Source organism: Aspergillus vadensis (genome assembly GCF_003184925.1).
Source record: "Aspergillus vadensis CBS 113365 unplaced genomic scaffold BO88scaffold_3, whole genome shotgun sequence".
Classification (NCBI taxonomy): domain Eukaryota; kingdom Fungi; phylum Ascomycota; class Eurotiomycetes; order Eurotiales; family Aspergillaceae; genus Aspergillus; species Aspergillus vadensis.
This window is the reverse complement of record NW_020292041.1, coordinates 832,306-849,013: the sequence shown is the minus strand read 5'-3', so window position 1 is coordinate 849,013 and position 16,708 is coordinate 832,306. Positions and strand designations below refer to the sequence as shown.

General features: G+C 50.8%; 6 protein-coding genes across 6 annotated transcripts; all 6 read right to left on the bottom strand.

Moving 5' to 3' along the window:
• Positions 1 to 697: 697 nt before the first annotated feature.
• On the bottom strand, positions 698 to 2,550 carry BO88DRAFT_401850 (uncharacterized protein). The gene has a single exon (XM_025705945.1). It carries the CDS (start codon positions 2,055 to 2,057, stop codon positions 1,053 to 1,055), a length of 1,005 nt encoding a protein of 334 aa, XP_025566549.1. The 5' UTR covers positions 2,058 to 2,550; the 3' UTR covers positions 698 to 1,052.
• A 1,800-nt stretch (positions 2,551 to 4,350) lies between these two features.
• BO88DRAFT_422507 (uncharacterized protein) lies at positions 4,351 to 5,386 on the bottom strand (the record flags this gene model as incomplete). Its single annotated transcript, XM_025708579.1, has 3 exons — positions 4,351 to 4,850; positions 4,901 to 5,150; positions 5,204 to 5,386. 3 exons carry the CDS (start codon positions 5,384 to 5,386, stop codon positions 4,351 to 4,353), a joined length of 933 nt encoding a protein of 310 aa, XP_025566548.1.
• A 334-nt stretch (positions 5,387 to 5,720) lies between these two features.
• BO88DRAFT_401847 (uncharacterized protein) lies at positions 5,721 to 6,785 on the bottom strand. The gene is made up of 2 exons (XM_025705944.1): positions 6,179 to 6,785; positions 5,721 to 6,096 (listed from the first exon to the last, which is right to left on the bottom strand). The coding sequence occupies exons 1-2, from the start codon at positions 6,693 to 6,695 to the stop codon at positions 5,852 to 5,854; spliced, it is 762 nt and encodes a 253-aa protein (XP_025566547.1). The 5' UTR covers positions 6,696 to 6,785; the 3' UTR covers positions 5,721 to 5,851.
• A 668-nt stretch (positions 6,786 to 7,453) lies between these two features.
• On the bottom strand, positions 7,454 to 8,611 carry lea1 (U2 snRNP complex subunit LEA1; the record flags this gene model as incomplete). The annotated part of the gene is made up of 4 exons (XM_025709867.1): positions 7,454 to 7,981; positions 8,066 to 8,326; positions 8,402 to 8,442; positions 8,533 to 8,611. The coding sequence occupies 4 exons, from the start codon at positions 8,609 to 8,611 to the stop codon at positions 7,601 to 7,603; spliced, it is 762 nt and encodes a 253-aa protein (XP_025566546.1). The 3' UTR covers positions 7,454 to 7,600.
• A 280-nt stretch (positions 8,612 to 8,891) lies between these two features.
• BO88DRAFT_401844 (putative nucleoside diphosphatase (Ynd1)) lies at positions 8,892 to 11,302 on the bottom strand. The gene is made up of 2 exons (XM_025705943.1): positions 11,186 to 11,302; positions 8,892 to 11,125 (listed from the first exon to the last, which is right to left on the bottom strand). Exon 2 carries the CDS (start codon positions 10,989 to 10,991, stop codon positions 9,153 to 9,155), a length of 1,839 nt encoding a protein of 612 aa, XP_025566545.1. The 5' UTR covers positions 10,992 to 11,125; positions 11,186 to 11,302; the 3' UTR covers positions 8,892 to 9,152.
• Positions 11,303 to 13,216: 1,914 nt separating this feature from the next.
• On the bottom strand, positions 13,217 to 14,986 carry BO88DRAFT_441310 (ammonium transporter; the record flags this gene model as incomplete). The annotated part of the gene is made up of 5 exons (XM_025709866.1): positions 13,217 to 14,030; positions 14,086 to 14,406; positions 14,453 to 14,633; positions 14,691 to 14,905; positions 14,978 to 14,986. 5 exons carry the CDS (start codon positions 14,984 to 14,986, stop codon positions 13,332 to 13,334), a joined length of 1,425 nt encoding a protein of 474 aa, XP_025566544.1. The 3' UTR covers positions 13,217 to 13,331.
• Positions 14,987 to 16,708: the final 1,722 nt, after the last annotated feature.

Sequence of the window (16,708 nt, the reverse complement as noted above, 5' to 3'; positions counted from 1 at the left end):
TACGGTATGTACTCGTTCACAACTCTTAGGTAGATTAAGCAGTCTTCAGCGAAAATTGCCCCATAGATAAGCACTGCAGAAAAAGTAGATTAAGGAGGGAGGAGGGGGTGTGAGTGGGAAGGAAAGAGAGTTGTTTGGGACGGACGGGACGGGGATCCATCCATCCATACTTACCATACCCACACCTTGATCACTTTTACAACCCCGCGAACATAAATCCACATCCACACATACACACCATTAACAAGGCAGCGAGACGACGACCCATTGGAGGTTGGGTTGAAAAAAGAGAAGAAAGTGTTTTGTGCCACCAAACTAAATTGCTCCGACCCGGTCGCGGCTGTCAATCCCTCCCGGATTCGCACTGGAATCTGGTCCATCGCGGCGGGGCCGGGACTGGATCAGCTCCAGGTTCAAATGGCTGGACGGGGTTCAACAACATCGCTAAAGGGAGCGATGAGCCAATCAAGAGCGGCAGCGACGGGGAAGGAATGTCAGATTTCCGCCTTCTCCGTCTGTATGAGAGTGGAGCCCGAGAGATGGAGCCCGGTATGGTACTGTCACTCCCGTGACGATTCCCACTAACTGACTAGACTGGGCAACCACTAATTGTGTCTAAGCTAGAAGCCCGTGAGGAACAAGGCAACCCGGTTACACAGGCTGGATGCCATTGGCATCACATAATCTCATGAGTCAGTCCATATCGTGTGGATGATTTGTGGTCGAACAACTTATATACCCATTGACAACTATGCAGACAAAAAGATGTGTGTTTTGGTAAACAGCAAGGAAGGGATGAAAGAAACCAAAGTCCAGACAAAACAAATGCCCCAACCAACTCCACGCGCTTTAATGACAGTCACGCTTGTAGATGAGATATGATCAATGATAAATGGCTAGATAAATGCAGCTTGAGAAAGAGACGGAGATGGAAACAAAACAAAGGAGTATCCCGGTGGTATCGTCGCTTATGTAGAATGAAAATCGAAGGGAATTCAATCCAGTCACGCTAAAGGAGTGCGCCCGCTATGCTGTATGTCAGTCGCCATAGCTCATCTCCGGCGAAGACGATTCGCGCGAAAAGCCGTCAGGTCGATTGATTCCGCCGACTGCGCATCATCATCCACCTCAATGGTATCCATCTTCGTCAGAGATTGCCTGTCAACCTCAATGGTCGTGGCTGCGGGTGCCGCCGTCTCGTCCTCGACTGTTGCTTCCTCGGGCTGTTCTGCCTTCAGACGGCGGACTTCATTGGTAGCCAGGTCTAAAAGGCTTTTGAATTTGCCTTCTACGCTGGTCAATTCCGCCGAGCAGTCTCCAGATCGGAGAAACTGGTGTGCAGCCGTCTCACACACTCCGTGTACCAGTTCCAGCTGCTTCTCCGCCATATCAAATGCAGACTCTTTGGGTATGTCCTGGGCGCGAGGCACCGGAGGACCTCGGTTGCGGGCTTTGCGGATGCTAGATAGCACATCGTCTTCGCCGGACTCGGAGGGCGAAAGTGAAGGGGCCAAGCTATTCATCCTTGCGCCTCTGTCCAACATCTTGCTGCGGTACCCTGGCAATGGCAGTTGCGACATTTTTCCTTTCCGAATGTTGTTGCGAGCTGTCCCAATGTGGCGCACCATTTCTTCCAGAACGTGTTGTGTGTGGCCGTCATAGTGGATAATGAGGTTGTTGCGCGTACTCACAAGCGGGTTCCTGTCCCTGGCGTCCATAGAGGGCGCATCTTCAGCACCGCGTTTACGAGGGTTCACATTGGCTTGGTGTTGGGAGGTATCAGGCGTCGTGACGGTGGTATGCGTTGCCGCTGCAGAAGATCGAGGGCGGGTTTCCGTTTCGGGCGCCGACGAGCGCAGGTCCTCGGTTCGAATGGAGCAGACCGAGCTGTTCTTGCGACGGCGCGGTCTCACCGTAACATGTCTTCTGTAGTCCTCGGCATATTCTGCGTGTTTTGCGGCGGTGTGGGCAGATAACTCTGCAAGTCGATCGATCCAGGAGGGAATGTTTTCCGTAAGGTGGGTGAAGGCCCCCAGGGCGTCCATTTGAGCGGGCATAATGTGATTCAATAGAAAAGCAACATGTGCTTTGTAGGCCGGATTTGTACTTCCGGGCAGAAATCAAATGTGTGGATTAGTGGTCCACTAAGCCCACTTTGTTAGTTCCAGCCGTCTCGGTCGCGAGCAAGGGAGATGTAATAAAAATTGATTCGAAGGCGGATTGGGTAATGGACAAGTAGCGAAATCGTTTCGTCGTGGAGTCGTGAACGGCCGATGGGCGGTGGTGGTGAGGACAAAGGTGCAGGGATTCAGGAACCTACGACTGTTCCATGGATCGGGGACTGCGCACGAGAGCGGTGTCGAACTAGTGGACGGGAGGAGGAAAATAAGATACCGGGGTAGAAGAAGGTAGAATGAACGATGGAAAGGCAGAGGTGACTGGCACTACGGGAGCGAACCACGATCAGGAGGTGAAAAGAAGGGGGGGAAAGAAAGGAGGGCAGAAGAGAGAAGCAATGGAAGGAGAAGTGAGTTGGATGTGAAGGAGCTGACAGGACCGAAGAAGAAGAAGAGGAAGAATACTATTACTATTACTATTACTGCGAGGGAGAGTGACGTCCCCGAAAGTGAAGCCCGAAGCGTGGGTCTGAGCCATGCAGCAGGATGCATTACCGTAATATTTCAGCCCGCCCTTTCACATGACGATGACCAGGGGATACCAGATTACCTGTATGCATACCAGTATGTTGTGTGGACTAGAGCCAAAGTAGTAAGCAATGTTCGGTATTATGATTAAGATTCCTCGATATGCTTCCATTGACAGGGGTCCCCCTGCCAGTGCCGGCCACTCGGGCAATCCCATGGCCGGTTCCACTCCCTCTTCCCTCTCCTTTGTCATGGTTCGGGGGCCCCGGATTGGTTCCAGGCTGGTTGTCTTACGAGACAACCAAGAGTGTTGTGCGACTACACTAAAAGTACATAAGTATTCGTTGCAAACCCCCCAACTGGTTTACTAAGTCCTTGCTAAGACACCACCAGACCAGCGGTGAGTGTTTTCATCCTCTGTATCTTTACCATCGTGAGGGGAAACCCAGATCATAATAAGCATCATAAGGTGATTGTCAGTGAGGAGCAGAAAGAACGAGCAGCACTGCAGTACTAGTGTCAGGCTGAGTTCGGAGGAAACTAGTACTATCTCTAGACGAGCTTCCGTCACAGATGAAACCCGACCGACACCAGCAAGGCCTTCCAGAAATGAGGTCCCCGTGTATGGCATTCTGGAAGCTTTCCTCCCCATATATTCCAAACACGTCCAGTGACAGTTTCATCCACAATAACTGTAAGTAATGTAGTCAAAAATTCGGGCAGAACACGTGCCGACACAACACCACCCGTCACAGAGAACATCTATCCCTTTCCACTTCCACCCCCGGACTAGCCATCATCATCAGTCCATCAATCACTACAACTCAACCATTCCATCGACATGGGTCTGCATCAAGCCATTGTCCAATGTCGCAGCTGCAAGAAATGGACGTGAAATCTCCGGTCAAAGCCGAAGGCCATCCAAGACTCGCTAACGGCGACTTTACCCAAGAAAGTCATGACACGTAACGGCCTGTGCCCACGGCCAGGCAGGGATCTCAAGACGAGTCAGAGCTCTCGGAAATGACCAGGATATTCTACTACCCTTGACTGACAGCTGCCTCGACCACTGTAAGGCCGCGACCCGCCCAGGATTTCTCCCATCATGTCTTGCTCACCTTGTTGGATTGGGCTGCGGGACCGCCGATCGTCCCGCACGGAGCCGTGGGATGGCAGAAGCCATCAAACATGGTTGGCTTTGTTCGGACATGTTATGCTGTGATCCAAGTAATCCTGGAGAATGGTCCTGGGCATGATGACTTGTTCGTCCATGATTCCTGGGTTTCGGTGTACAGGATACTCGACTACCATGTCATTCCGGTCTGCTGATTGCATTGCGAGGTTTCCCCCGCCCTACGGTACTTTGGAGCAGTGCAGCACGTTTGTTCCGCTGCACACCATTCGGCCGCCGCCAGTGGCAAGTCAGGCAATATGTTGATGCATTTCATTATTATTCCACTAAAATACCCCATACTAAGACCATGAGGTGTTTTTACCCATCTCTAGCTTGTTTAATCCGAATAAACCCTCGGGCTAGGCTGGCATCCAAACCAATCCATGACGCCAGACACTAGCTGCCTCCCTAACGCCAAAATCAAATAAGGCCAGCAATAGACAAGAAGCCCCTTGTTAACTCCATAAAGAACAGATACCACATGACGGGCTGGTTGAAACGGATGCAGAAAGAATTGATCCGTATCGACCATCATGCCCTTCCTTGTTCCCAAAGCTCTATCCATTTATTCAGTATATACCGGATTTCATCGACGGTATCCTTGGCCGCCTTCCATTTGTCCTCGCAGTCTGCTATCTTGTCTTGTAGCTGCTGGTCCAAGTGCTTGAAAGCCGTCACTCGTGACGCCGCAACGAGGCTATCCTTTGGAAAGCCATAATTCTTATCCTTCGCTCGCTTTTGTGGGACCTCTCCTTCCTCGTCTTCCTCTTCTATACTAGGTAGAGCCCCAGCTTCAGCATCGCCCGGCAATGTCTTGGATGGCCTGCCTCGTTTCTTTGGTGTCGATTCACCTGTTTCGGTGTTAAACTCGGCATTCTTAAACTTGAGCTTGATGCGCTGACCCTCTTCAGATCCAGTTTCGTTGCCGCTGACATCGCCATCATTCTTCTTGGCCCTCTTAGGGTTGGCCCCTGGTTCAGCAGTCTGCTTGCGTTTCTTAGAGGGCTGGGAAGCTCCTTGTCCTTCCGCATCTATGCGAGTTTAGCAAGAATAAGTCATACGGATTTTTGATGGCACCCACCTGGAATAACGCTGCGATGCACGCACCGTCTCTTTGCTTTCTTGCACGGAGCACATGCCGGCGTCAACTTCTCCTTCGGGCTGTTATTGGAATCGCTGGAAGATTCCATCTTCTTGGACTTCTTGGTGGCCTTTGAAGTTTTCTTTGGAGGGGTAGTAGGGGCAGGCTGAGCGGGGGGTGGTTGGGGAGCAGAAGGGGACGGAGGAGCTGAAGCAGCCTTGGCTGTGGCAGATGAAGCTTCGGAATTATCCTAACAAACGACCGTTAGCGCTGCTCCGCAAAATCCAACAAGGGGGAACCCACCTGCTGGGGGGAAGCTTCAGCAGACGGAGCCATCTTCAAAGCAGTGTCGTCCTGCGAGTCGGATGTTTCCGTTTTGAGTATGACTGATTCAGCGGCAGTACACGTGGGACAGTTGTCTGAGACGTCGCAGTAGCCTCGACACTCGGGGCAAATGAGCCTACCACCTTCAGTGGACGAAGACATTCTATTGGGGTTGAGGGTTGTTTGTTCTTGGCTTACACCACGGAGGATGTTGATACAGGGAGGGAGTCGATTTAGCTATGATTTATAACGGTAGGACAGAGTGGATAATTATGTCTGATGGCTATAGCCGATTTATAGATTGATCCCGGCATGAAACACAACGAGGTTGTCTTGATGCCGGTGGTTCTTTGTGCTAATTGTGTGTTTCAGGATACAACGCTTCGGAATTGTCCACAAAACGCGCCGCTTTATTCAGACAAACAACAAAGAAGACAAACAGTATAATGCCTCGGTTTATCTCACCGCTACAATCAAAGACTACCAGGCTTTATCATACACTCCATTTACTCACTGTTAATACAGCGTACAAAGATACCTTCAATTTGATCTACAATGAAACCTCATACCATCACTTTTTTATCATCCCGACAAAAATAGCATGAAGGAAAGAATAATGTATCAAAATCAAGGCCACAAATCCACCTCCTCCCACTCCTCCCCATCCCTCACAGCCGTCCACCTCGTCCTAATCGGATTCGAAGGATCATTAACATCCAACCTCTCGACCTCCTCCGGCCGAATCACCACAACCCTGAAATTCTCCCTCGCAACCTTATCCTTAAGATCCTCCACCTTCTGCCCCAGCTTCAACTCCGGATGTCCGGGATCCTGAGTCCTGGGTGTCCCAGGAGGTGGATTCTTAAAAGTCCCTACAGTCACCACCCATTAGCACCGCATACCTCCCCCCAAAACACATAGACCAAAGAAAGAAGATGATGGGAATAAACGTACCTCTCATCCCCGGCGAATGATTCGCAAAATACATATCAACCTGCCTCTCCCAACTCCACCCTTCCCCATCCCTAACCTTCCTCAACCCCTTCTCAACGAACCCCCTCCCCTCCACTTCCTTCTCCTCCCCCTCCTCACCCCCAATAATACTTGCTCTCCCCCTAACTCTCCACATATTCCCCACCTCCCTCAACCAAAACACCGCTTCAACCACACCCCCCGAGCTCTCCAATTCCTTGACCTTCTCCATCCGCTTATCCGTCGTGAGGGCGAGCATCTCCGACTCGTAGATATCGGGGTTCAGGCCGATGTGTTGGTCCTTCAGGGATTGGATTGCCGTGGGGTGCAGGTTTAGGGTTGGGAAGAAGCCCCGGAATTCGACGGTGCGGGAGCGGGGGGAGGGGGAGGGGGTAAGAGGGGGGAGGGAGAGCGTGGTGAGGGTTATGGAGGTGGAGGTGGGGGAGGAGGTTAGGTGGGTTGTTAGGAGGGGGAGGTAGGGGGCTGGTTTGGGGGGCATTTTTATTTGGGTTTGGGTGGGATTGGGGGGTTTTGGTGGTATTGGGTTGGGTTGGGTTGTGAGTGAGTGAGTCAGTGGGATGGGATGATGATGAGGGGAGCTAGATGATAGCTATTGCATGACGTTAGATGTGTGTGGTGAGTGGTGTGTTAATAGCGGTAGGCACGTGCTGTTATCTTATCTGATCTGTTGGCTGGTTGGTTGGTTGGGTTGGGAATTGGTAAGTAGTGTTTGAGTTGTGGGTGTGAAGATAGTTATGAGATGAAATAATTACTTATTCGGTGATGAGGTCTAGTAGTAAAGACTCTTCTAATATGTTATTGGGAAATGTTGTTCATTTGCTGTGTATGGAATGTGAGAAGTATCATGTCCATGGAATCGAACTTGGCGGTAGCTGGTAGTATATATATATATAGTACTACAGTAGTACTTACTCATGCATACGCGTAGTAATGTACTGGTACTTAGAAGTAGTACTAGCAATGTAGTGCTTTAAAAGAGATGATTCACTGGTGTGTTTAGTAGTAGAAGTGGGAAAGGAGATATAAATTGATTGGGTACTAGCTCTACGTAGTGATGAATTAGTATCGTGAAGATGAGAGGAGCAGTTCTTACTTGAACTTAAGAAAGTCCCTCCACTCTACTACTGGAACGGGCCCAATTACTACTAGTAGTATGACTTCGTGTCTATCGAGAACAATCCTAGTTACGGCTGGAAATAACTCGATAGTGTACTGTTCCCTACTGTACCATTGACACCAAAAAGTAGTACATCTCGATATAACTAAATGAAAAGGTATTTTATTGCCAAACACCGTGCCTCCATTCAGCACTAAACCATAATAAATATACCACAATAATGCACAAACAATCCCAGCAGAAACAAAGCACCCATGCTCAGCTATCTATGTCTGCATCTCCTCATCACTATCAGCATAATCCAACGCACCCCCAGGTATCCGCCCCTCATTCAACTCCTTCTCCAGCCTCGAAATCTCCTGCAAACTCTTCGCCTCGCGAATCATCTTCTCCACCCTCTTCCTCTCCTTCTCCGTCAACTTCACCCGCACCGCCTTATCCGCGGGCGCTCCACGATCCGCGCCGCCAGCACCCGAGGGCACATCGAACGTGCGAGACTTAATTCCCATGATCTTGGACGCCAGCGCGGACGGCTCCTCAGCTGTGCCGAACAACTCGGTGGCTTTTTCGCGCTCCGCGTCTTTCACTTTCTGGTAGTCGAGGAAGCGGACGCTGGGGATGCGCCAGATAACGTAGTAGCGGTAGTGCTATACCGATACCAACAACATTAGACTTGCTTTGCTTGGATCTCACCAGAAAAGGAAGAGGCAATAAAAGAAGGGCACGCTTACCTCCTTCCTAGTAACAGGATTCTCCAACAACACCAAATGCGTCAACTGAACCAAATTCCTAAGCGGATCCAAATCCGCCAACTCGTTCATGTTATTCGCCGTCAAGACCAGCGCGCTCAGATTCGGCACCGAGGATGATATCGTCGGCTGGATCTGCTTGACTCGGTTACGCGCGAGGAGGAGGGTGCGGAGACGAGGGAAGAAGGGAAAGTTTCCGAGCGAGGTGATATCGTTGTCTGTTAGGTCGATCGCATCTTGGTCCTACACACATGGTTAACTTCCATACCAAAGATAATGCTGCAGAATATCCCAGGAGATAAATTAGTTGGGGCTTACCTTGGCAATACCCAAGTTCTCAATAGCGGGTATCTTGTGCCCTATACGACTCAAACACAAAACCGATATCAATCAAGCTCATCTCAAAAGTGTAGTATCTGTTCTTTTCAGGACTGGTGGCTGGAACGCACCTCGAAGATCTAGCTCGCGGTCTTTGAGCGGGTTGATGTACGACAGGGAATTTTGGATCAGTTCGACGGTCAATCGCATGGTGGCAGTGGGATTCGAGAACGGGTTCTATTGGGGTATCATGCACGAATAAGGAGAAAGTGCGCGGAAGCGACTGGTATAGAGGAAATAGTAGATTGAGGAAAAGGTCAATTGAAGTAGCGGGGATGATGAGATTGAGACGGAGCTCTGTCGCGCATCTGGACTATCTTCCCTGCTGTTGCTGATTTTGCCCGGGCGGTGAGCCGCTGTTCAGCTACACAGAGCGGCTCACGTGAGCAGTTCCACTATAACACATTTACGCATTCACTATGAAGATGAGCACTTTAAAATTATTTTCTTTATTTGTATTGATTATGACTCTCATCAATAGTCTAGTATAATAAAAGTTGAAGAGTAGCTATGTACTCCGGAGCACGCCCCTGATAATATGGCACCAAGAAGCAAAGGACTATTATGCGGTCATACGCCGGCTTCAAGCAGCGACCTGGACTTGCAGTCTCTCCTGCAAGTCATGAATAAAACAGAACCAAACGCCAGAGTGATGCAACATTGGCAACATAAACATAATCATACAGCAGCATTAGTCGTCTGCTAGAGGGGTCATAAGTGGTGACTTGGGATGGGATCTCGACGGACTGCCTGCGCGAGAGCGGCGTCCATTGGTTGTCGGTCCCAATGCCAGAGGTGCCAGATGATCCCTGCTCTCGGTCCTCACGACCAGCCCATGTCGATCCATCGCGTTGGCTCCTGACCCAGCCGATATTCCGAGCCCAACCGTCCCGGATGAGGAATTGTCCAATGCATATTTGAAGGTGGGTGTTGTATTACCACTGCCCCAGCTGGAGGCCCGCTTGGGGGCCGTAAACCTGGCGGCATCGGCTTCAGACGGACGCCCCCCATCAAATGAGCTGCGGCTGGATCCGCTCGCACCGAGATCGAATTCCTGAGCGCCTTCCTCAAGAACGCGCTCATATGTAGGGCTTCGAGGACCAAAGAACGGGATCTTGCCACCAAACATCCTCCTCCGCTTGGGGTAATTTGGATGAGACGGACCACCCCAACCAAAGACGTTCTTGATCTTGTGGTAGACTTTCAGACGACGGCTTCGTCCACAAAGGAAGAAGGCCACCAATATCACGATGAGAAGAAACAAGACGAAGCCCGGGGCTCTGCGGGACGAGCTCCCTTCGAGCAGCGCATCATGCCACGTTGTGCCATGGATGCCTTCGGGACTGGGCAGCAACTCCACGCTGGGGTACTGGAAATCGCTAGGAACGCCGGCAACATTGCTGCCAAAGCCGACAGGAAGTGCTTCTTCTGTTTCCAAGGGAACCTGAGACGAGGCATAGAGGACCATCTTGCCCAGGGTCCAACTGACCTCGGTAGAGTCGATCTTGTTCACGGCCTGGAAGGAGTCCAAGTAGCCTTTGCTTTGGCCGTGGGACAGCACTTCCTTGGTTCCGTTGTGACCCGAACCTGCAATGTCCTCTAGTCCCACGCGCGGAATCCCGATACCATCATGCAACACGTTCATGATCCAGGAAGCCTTGAAGCAAATCTCCGAGGCCGACTCCCGATCGAACTTCTTTCCCCATTGGTGGGCTTCGAGACCGCTTTCCACGGTCACCCAGTCTTGCGAACAGAATGATCGCACACGCTCCTGGTAAGTGGCAAAGTCGTAGGCTTTGTCCTTGTGACCCATTTCGAACGCCTCGTGAGTCGTATGCCAATACTCGCTGATGCCGACAAAATGGTTGACATCGAAGTCGATGGCCGGAACATGCATCCCGTGCAGAAGACAGGGTTGATCGGGGCAAGGCGCGTCTTTGTCTAATAACGGGTATGTTTGTCGCAGACACTCATCGAACTTGCCAGTTCCCAGCAAATGCATTCCGTCAATGTCATCCGCCGCGAGAAGCTTGCCATCGATCGTGGTGCGTAACCCAGACGGCAGACACGGGTCAGGAAGCTCCTTGACGTCTCCAATAGCGCTGGCCGCTTGCAATGACTCCAGATAGCGTCTCCGCGCCTCGTGGACGCCGAATTCGAGCCACGAGGTGACAAAGACCCTGTGTTCCTGGGTCGATCCATCGACATTGCGCAGCCGTAAGAGAGTCAAATCATTCGCATGCTTCTCGCTTTCAGTCGCATTTGGAGCAAACGCGATCTGCGCAGACGCACCACCCATGTCCAGGAAGCCGTACGTATGGTGTCCCTTGCCGTGATCGTGCGTGCCTGGGGAATCGAAACTTCCCAGCAGATAGTTTGTGGCGACCCATCCGTACAAGCCCTCGGTGACACCCGGAATGACTTGAATATGGACTCCGCAGTCGGGAAGCAGAAAATCCGAGTTCGAGCCGACATAGGAGCAGATCTGTTCGAGTAGGAGGTTGCGCTGTACGTCAGGAAGCAGTCGCATTCCTGCAGTCGCGAGTAGAAAGATGGGGGTATCCTTCACGGCATCATCGGGGACGATCTGTTTCGCGTGTTCGAGGAGTTCTGCCAAATGTTCAGGACCGACTTCTTCCGGTTTATCGGCAAACGACGACACTCCTATAAGACCAAGGCATTAGTATGGACCTGAGACGTAGCGCAGCCATCCACCAGACGTACCGGGATGTATCTTCTTTGTCCAGTCGCTTTTCGTTTTCACTTCGGGCAAGGTCTGCAGATGCTTTCCCTTTTCCCGCGCGACAGCATTGTCCAACCAGCGATAGACATGGACTCGAGTTCCCTATCTCTGGGATTAGAGTTGGCGCAGAGGTGTATATGGCCCAGTATTACTTACGGACGAACCCGCGTCCAGAACGACTCCATATCGGTCTATCCACCAGATATCCGTCAGTCTCCATATAGGCGAGAATCAAGGACTATGCGACGGGTGCTTACGTTTGCCCATGAGGATGTCGAGAGAATGATACACGTGAATTAGTTGCAGTTAAGACCGCCAACCATGACAACTCGAGTGGAACCGCGAAAGGGTGCAAGGCTTATTATGGGCGTGTGAGTGGGACGGGGGCGAAGTCGTGGGCTGAAAGTGTAGTATGGGAGGTGGGACGACGATGCGGACAAATTGATTACAAGGTCTAATGTGAGGGCGAAGAGTGTATGTCGGGAGACGACGGAGAAGAAGTCAAACGAATGGCCTTGCTGAGAAGCAGCAAGATAACGACAACAAAGTCAAAACGAAGCCAAAGCCAAAGTGCAGGCCTGGGGAAGGAGAAGGAGGAGAGGAAAGGGTGGGGATAGTAGCAAGCAGGAGAAGGGGAGGGAAAAAGAAAAGATAAGGCCTCGTCTTGCCTCTCGCCGGGAACGGCTGGCTGACGCGACCAACTGCTGGCCTAAGGCTTGCCGTTAGTCCCGATCGGGCAAGGTCGGGAAGATGCGATCCCGTCTGGGAATGGGTCCAGCTGGAATTAATTTAAAGATGAAATGAGCTGCCGGTCCACCTAGCTTTGCGGAAAAATTAGAATCTCGTTGATCATTCAAATATAAAGAGTAACTATTGCATACATATTCAATAGACATGTCAATACATCTTCATCGCTATAAACTGAAGCGGAACAAGAGAGCGCACCCATCTTGAATAAATAAAAAAAGTTTTGAAAGAAAAGAAGAAAATAAGGGTCTGGGCCAGCCAAGAATGCAACCCCGGCCCGCTTGACGTAAGCTCGCCAGCCTTGTTGCGCCATCCCTCTGCAATGATTGGCTGAGAGGCTCGGTCGGCGATTCCCTCCCCCGCCATCCATCCTCTCATTCTCTCCCTCCTCCCTCCTTCTTGATTCAAAGTTGTTGTGTCTGTTCTGGGGTGACGACAGATGTGCCAGACCAGCGGGTAGAACTGGAGTCCTTGGACCCCGAGATCGACACCAACCAACTACATTTGTGAATAACCTGCCATTCGCGTGAAAGTTTACTCCGCAGGGAAGACATACGCAATCGAGGGGATCATCCGTCGGATTGCGAATACATGCACCCTCAAAACATCGTATTTATGCAGCGTAGCTTACAGAGTAGGTATCTGTGCTCTTCGCAGGGCCAATGACGGAGTACTATCTGCCGATTTAGAGCATGGTAGCACAACAGCTGGGCTTATAGCCATCACATGTTATTCAGTCACGTTGCGTTGCCATAGCATCTGATGATGAAGTTCTGCTTTTTGGTACTCTGTATCCATCTGCATGTCGGCATGGATGATGTGACAGGGAATAAAATCAATCTGAAATCCGCCTCCACTTGATCGACCCCACTTTATGAAGGAAGCCAAGACTTCTTGGAAGTATATCGGCCATGTTATTGTCCTCTGTCCCTCGTGCGGAGAGTATAATCGAAGAGATCACTGGAAGGATAGGAAATATTTTGTACTACTGGAGAGATCCTTTTCCCAAGGGACGTAGGAAAAGTGAAAGAGTTATCATCGGATATTTTTAGATCATTTGGTGTTCACCCTCGTATAGCATGACGCGGCCATGGGTGTGCTGCATCATCATCTGGTGCCGTCCCCGATGCCTGACTTTTGTCTCCAGCAGGTGAAAGCGTAACCCAACGCTGAACCCCTCCTCTTTGCCGTGCATTGCACCTGCAGGCACTATTATAAGCATTGCGTCGGTGGATTAAAACAAAACAACTACATGACTGGCTACCCCGTCAGCAGGCCGAATTGGGTTAACGGACCGTCCTATAGTTGCATTTCCCTGCATACAGACCGAACTCTATCATTTATCTATCCCAAAAGCAACATAGATAGCTTCTACATATTCTATAGATCGCTCCCCTTTCTTTCCTGGCACTCTGTCACGCTCGTTGACGACACTTTGGGTACCCCGACCAGCGTGGGACTTGCCGAGCCATGCACCGTCATCGACCAATCTCCGATCTGTTCGTCGAAGAACTGAGTCCGATCCAGTCCCAGCATTTCATCCTCATCACTCACTCGCAAATGCATCCCAGGAATATACTTTAGGATGAGAAGCATAAGGTAGGACACGACGAAGGAATACGACGAGATGGCGCAGATCTCCGCCAACTGCTTTCCAACCTGGACTCCATTGCCATCGATCGCTCCTGGTGATAGCGTGCTGCCATCCAAGGCCGAGATCTTTTCGCTTGCAAAAAGTCCCGTCAGGAAAGCTCCCACCATGCCACCAAGACCGTGCAGCTTAAACACATCCATGCCCTCGTCGACATTGATCCACTCGTTCACATTCTTGAGGGAGGAGCATACAATGGCGGTGATGAAACCGATGCATGCTGCGAGCCATAGCGAGACACAACCAGCCGCTGGCGTGATCCCGACCAAGCCAGCAATCGCACCTTCGCAAGCACCAACGAGTGTGAACTTTCCTTTGTACCGGATCATGTCGACCAGAACCCATCCGAGAATACCTGTGCAACCGGCGGTGTTGGTGTTGAAAACAGCAACCATGGCACGCATGCTGGCGTTGAGACTCGAACCTCCCTAAGATCATATTGCTGTTAGACGAGAATACTAAAGAAAAGGGGACCTCACGTACATTGAATCCCAACCATCCAGTCCAGATCATCACGGTCCCGAGGAAGACCAGGGTTGTATTGTGCGGTTTGCGAATTGAAGGGTCGCCGTGATCCCTACGCTTTCCCAGAACCAACGCATAGGCCAGAGCTGTACACCCAGAAGCAATGTGTACGGGACCGCCTCCCGCAAAATCAATGGCCGGCAGATTGTAGAGCCATCCGTTACTGCTCCATGTCCAGCGGGCTAGCGGGCAGTAGACTATGGTTGCCCAGAAGAAGCTGAAGATCAATGAAGGTACAATGCCACCTCGTTCAAAGGCACCTCCAACGACAATCATCACCTGCTGGCCTTAGTACATCGCTTTTGTATTACTTGATCAAACTCACTGTGCATGCGCAAAAGAGGAGCTGAAACAGACAGAAAACGACCTCCGGTAAGACCGCGGAGCCGGGTGAGGGCGCCACCAAGACATCAATTAAGCCAAAGTTCTTCAGTGTACCGATAAAGGGTCCGCCATCTCTTGAATAAGCAAGAGAATACCCCCAAAACAGCCATTGAAATGTAGATCTATATAATGATTAGCGTTGCGCTAAATAACAAGCAGGTCGCGACTGGCAAACTGACACTGCGAGAACCATGAAGGCTTGGAAGAGAAGAGCCAGCGCGGATTTCCTCCGTGATAAGCCGCTGTAGAGCATCCCAATCCCCGGTAAAATAAGGAAGACAATAAATGTGCAGGTAGTAATATAGACATAGTTGTACTCAAATCCGGTGTATTGCGCGTTCACGTCGACCTGGGTAGGATCACCGCCCTCCGGCGTTGAGGAATTATAGACTGGCTGTTCCATTGCATGCACATTAGCAAAACAAGTCTGAAAATATCACTGTCTGTCGCAAAAGTCAACACTCACTTCAGCCATGATAAGCGAAGAAACAAAGCGGTGGCAAGCCTTTATGATGAGCAGACTTTCAACATTTATCCCCAGACTGTTTCGGGTCTGCTGTGCTTGAGGGGCCATTCACTTAAATAGTATATCAAATCACGGGCAGTGAGCTGAATTTGAATCTCCTCCCTGCACATTGACCGCATGGTTTCTTGGCTGGACCCATTATGAGATGGGGCATATGCGATATCTTACTCCGTAGATAACTTCAGCTGCAAGTGGTTGGCTATTCCGAAATGTAAAAGAGATCGTTATCTGAGCCAAGAACCCAAACACATACAAATAGTCGGTCTCGTCGCACAGAAACCTTCGTTTTGGATGACTTGCGGTCGCCTTCTGCTGCTATCGAGAAGTCTGATCCCAGATGCCAAGGTGGACGATCACAAAAGCAGGGGAACCCATATTGATAAGGGAAGAGGAAGGAAATCACAACGATGACTGATTGGCTCTGTTGCAAATCCCGGATCGTACATCCCTCTGGGGTTTAGGGTATCTCAAGAAGGCTGAGCTGGTAAGAGCGATGTGATGTAGCCCATGCATGCGAAAGCCGTCCTGTGATTGGCGAGAGATAACAGCCCGGCATATCGGTGTTTCTCGCTTCCTCCAAGGCTAGCACGATGAGTAGGACTCTTCAGCTCCAATGGTTAGCACCTGTACCCTGCATTTCAGCCAGGAGCTGGAGCGCCATGATATACGATCTCGTGGCTGAACGATCAGGTGATGGATGAGGCTGCCCAGGATTCTGAGTGGTGCTGCATACAGTTGGAACTCCGCACAGAACGTGCTAGCCACGCCGTCCAGAGGCGGGCCCAAGCTAGAGACAATAGTCCGACATGAGGAATCGGGGCTAGATATGAGACAATCTCGTGATCCCCAGTCAGATGGCAGCGCTGGTGATCTACAACAATCTCCTGTTTCAGCCTTGTTGGCGTTAGCCAAGTAGCCAGATGCCCCCGGCTTTTTAGCTTTCAGACCAGCCGGTACGGATATGCTTATATCGTCTATGCACCTATTGTATCTCTCATCTTCACATATGTTGGAGGGAGGAATTTAGGTTGACATCCAAGCGGTGGTTGCTCACGAGCCAAGACTGACGATCACGGCGGTTGATTATCCGGGAGTATTGCGGGGGCGAAAATCATGGCACAATATAGATCTGCAAGACCTGATTCATGTTAATTTGATGACCACTCAATGGCCTTCGTGCCTGGATGCAGAAACCCACCGGCGCAGTAAGGGGGAGGATCTGAAGGATCCCAAAACACGAGGAAAAGGATCCGGTAACCTGACAAGTCGTATTCGTCAGCAGCAAGTAATCCGCAATGCTTAGTATTGTTGTCTCTGAGTATGCTCTTCGTAGCTTGTTCGATCGGTATTCCTCGTAAATTCCTTCCTAGTCGATCGTGAGTACAGGCCGATTGGGTGTGCGGGGACCCGAGCACATACCTAATTTGTAGAAGTTGTATTGGTTCCATCGACCTAGTAGTACCAAGGCACACCCAAGGTCAGGTACCAGATCCAGCCTTGTTAAGGCACATTGTCCACAGGGTAAACGGCGTCAACATATCCTCTCTCAGCTGCCTCTGATCTGAGAGCAGGTTCCGCCCGGCATCTTCGGAAGCACGCCCCTCCTGGCGAAACTCAAGTCTTGCAAGGTCCCAGACGATGGAAGAAACCTCATCTTCTTTGTCCAAGGGA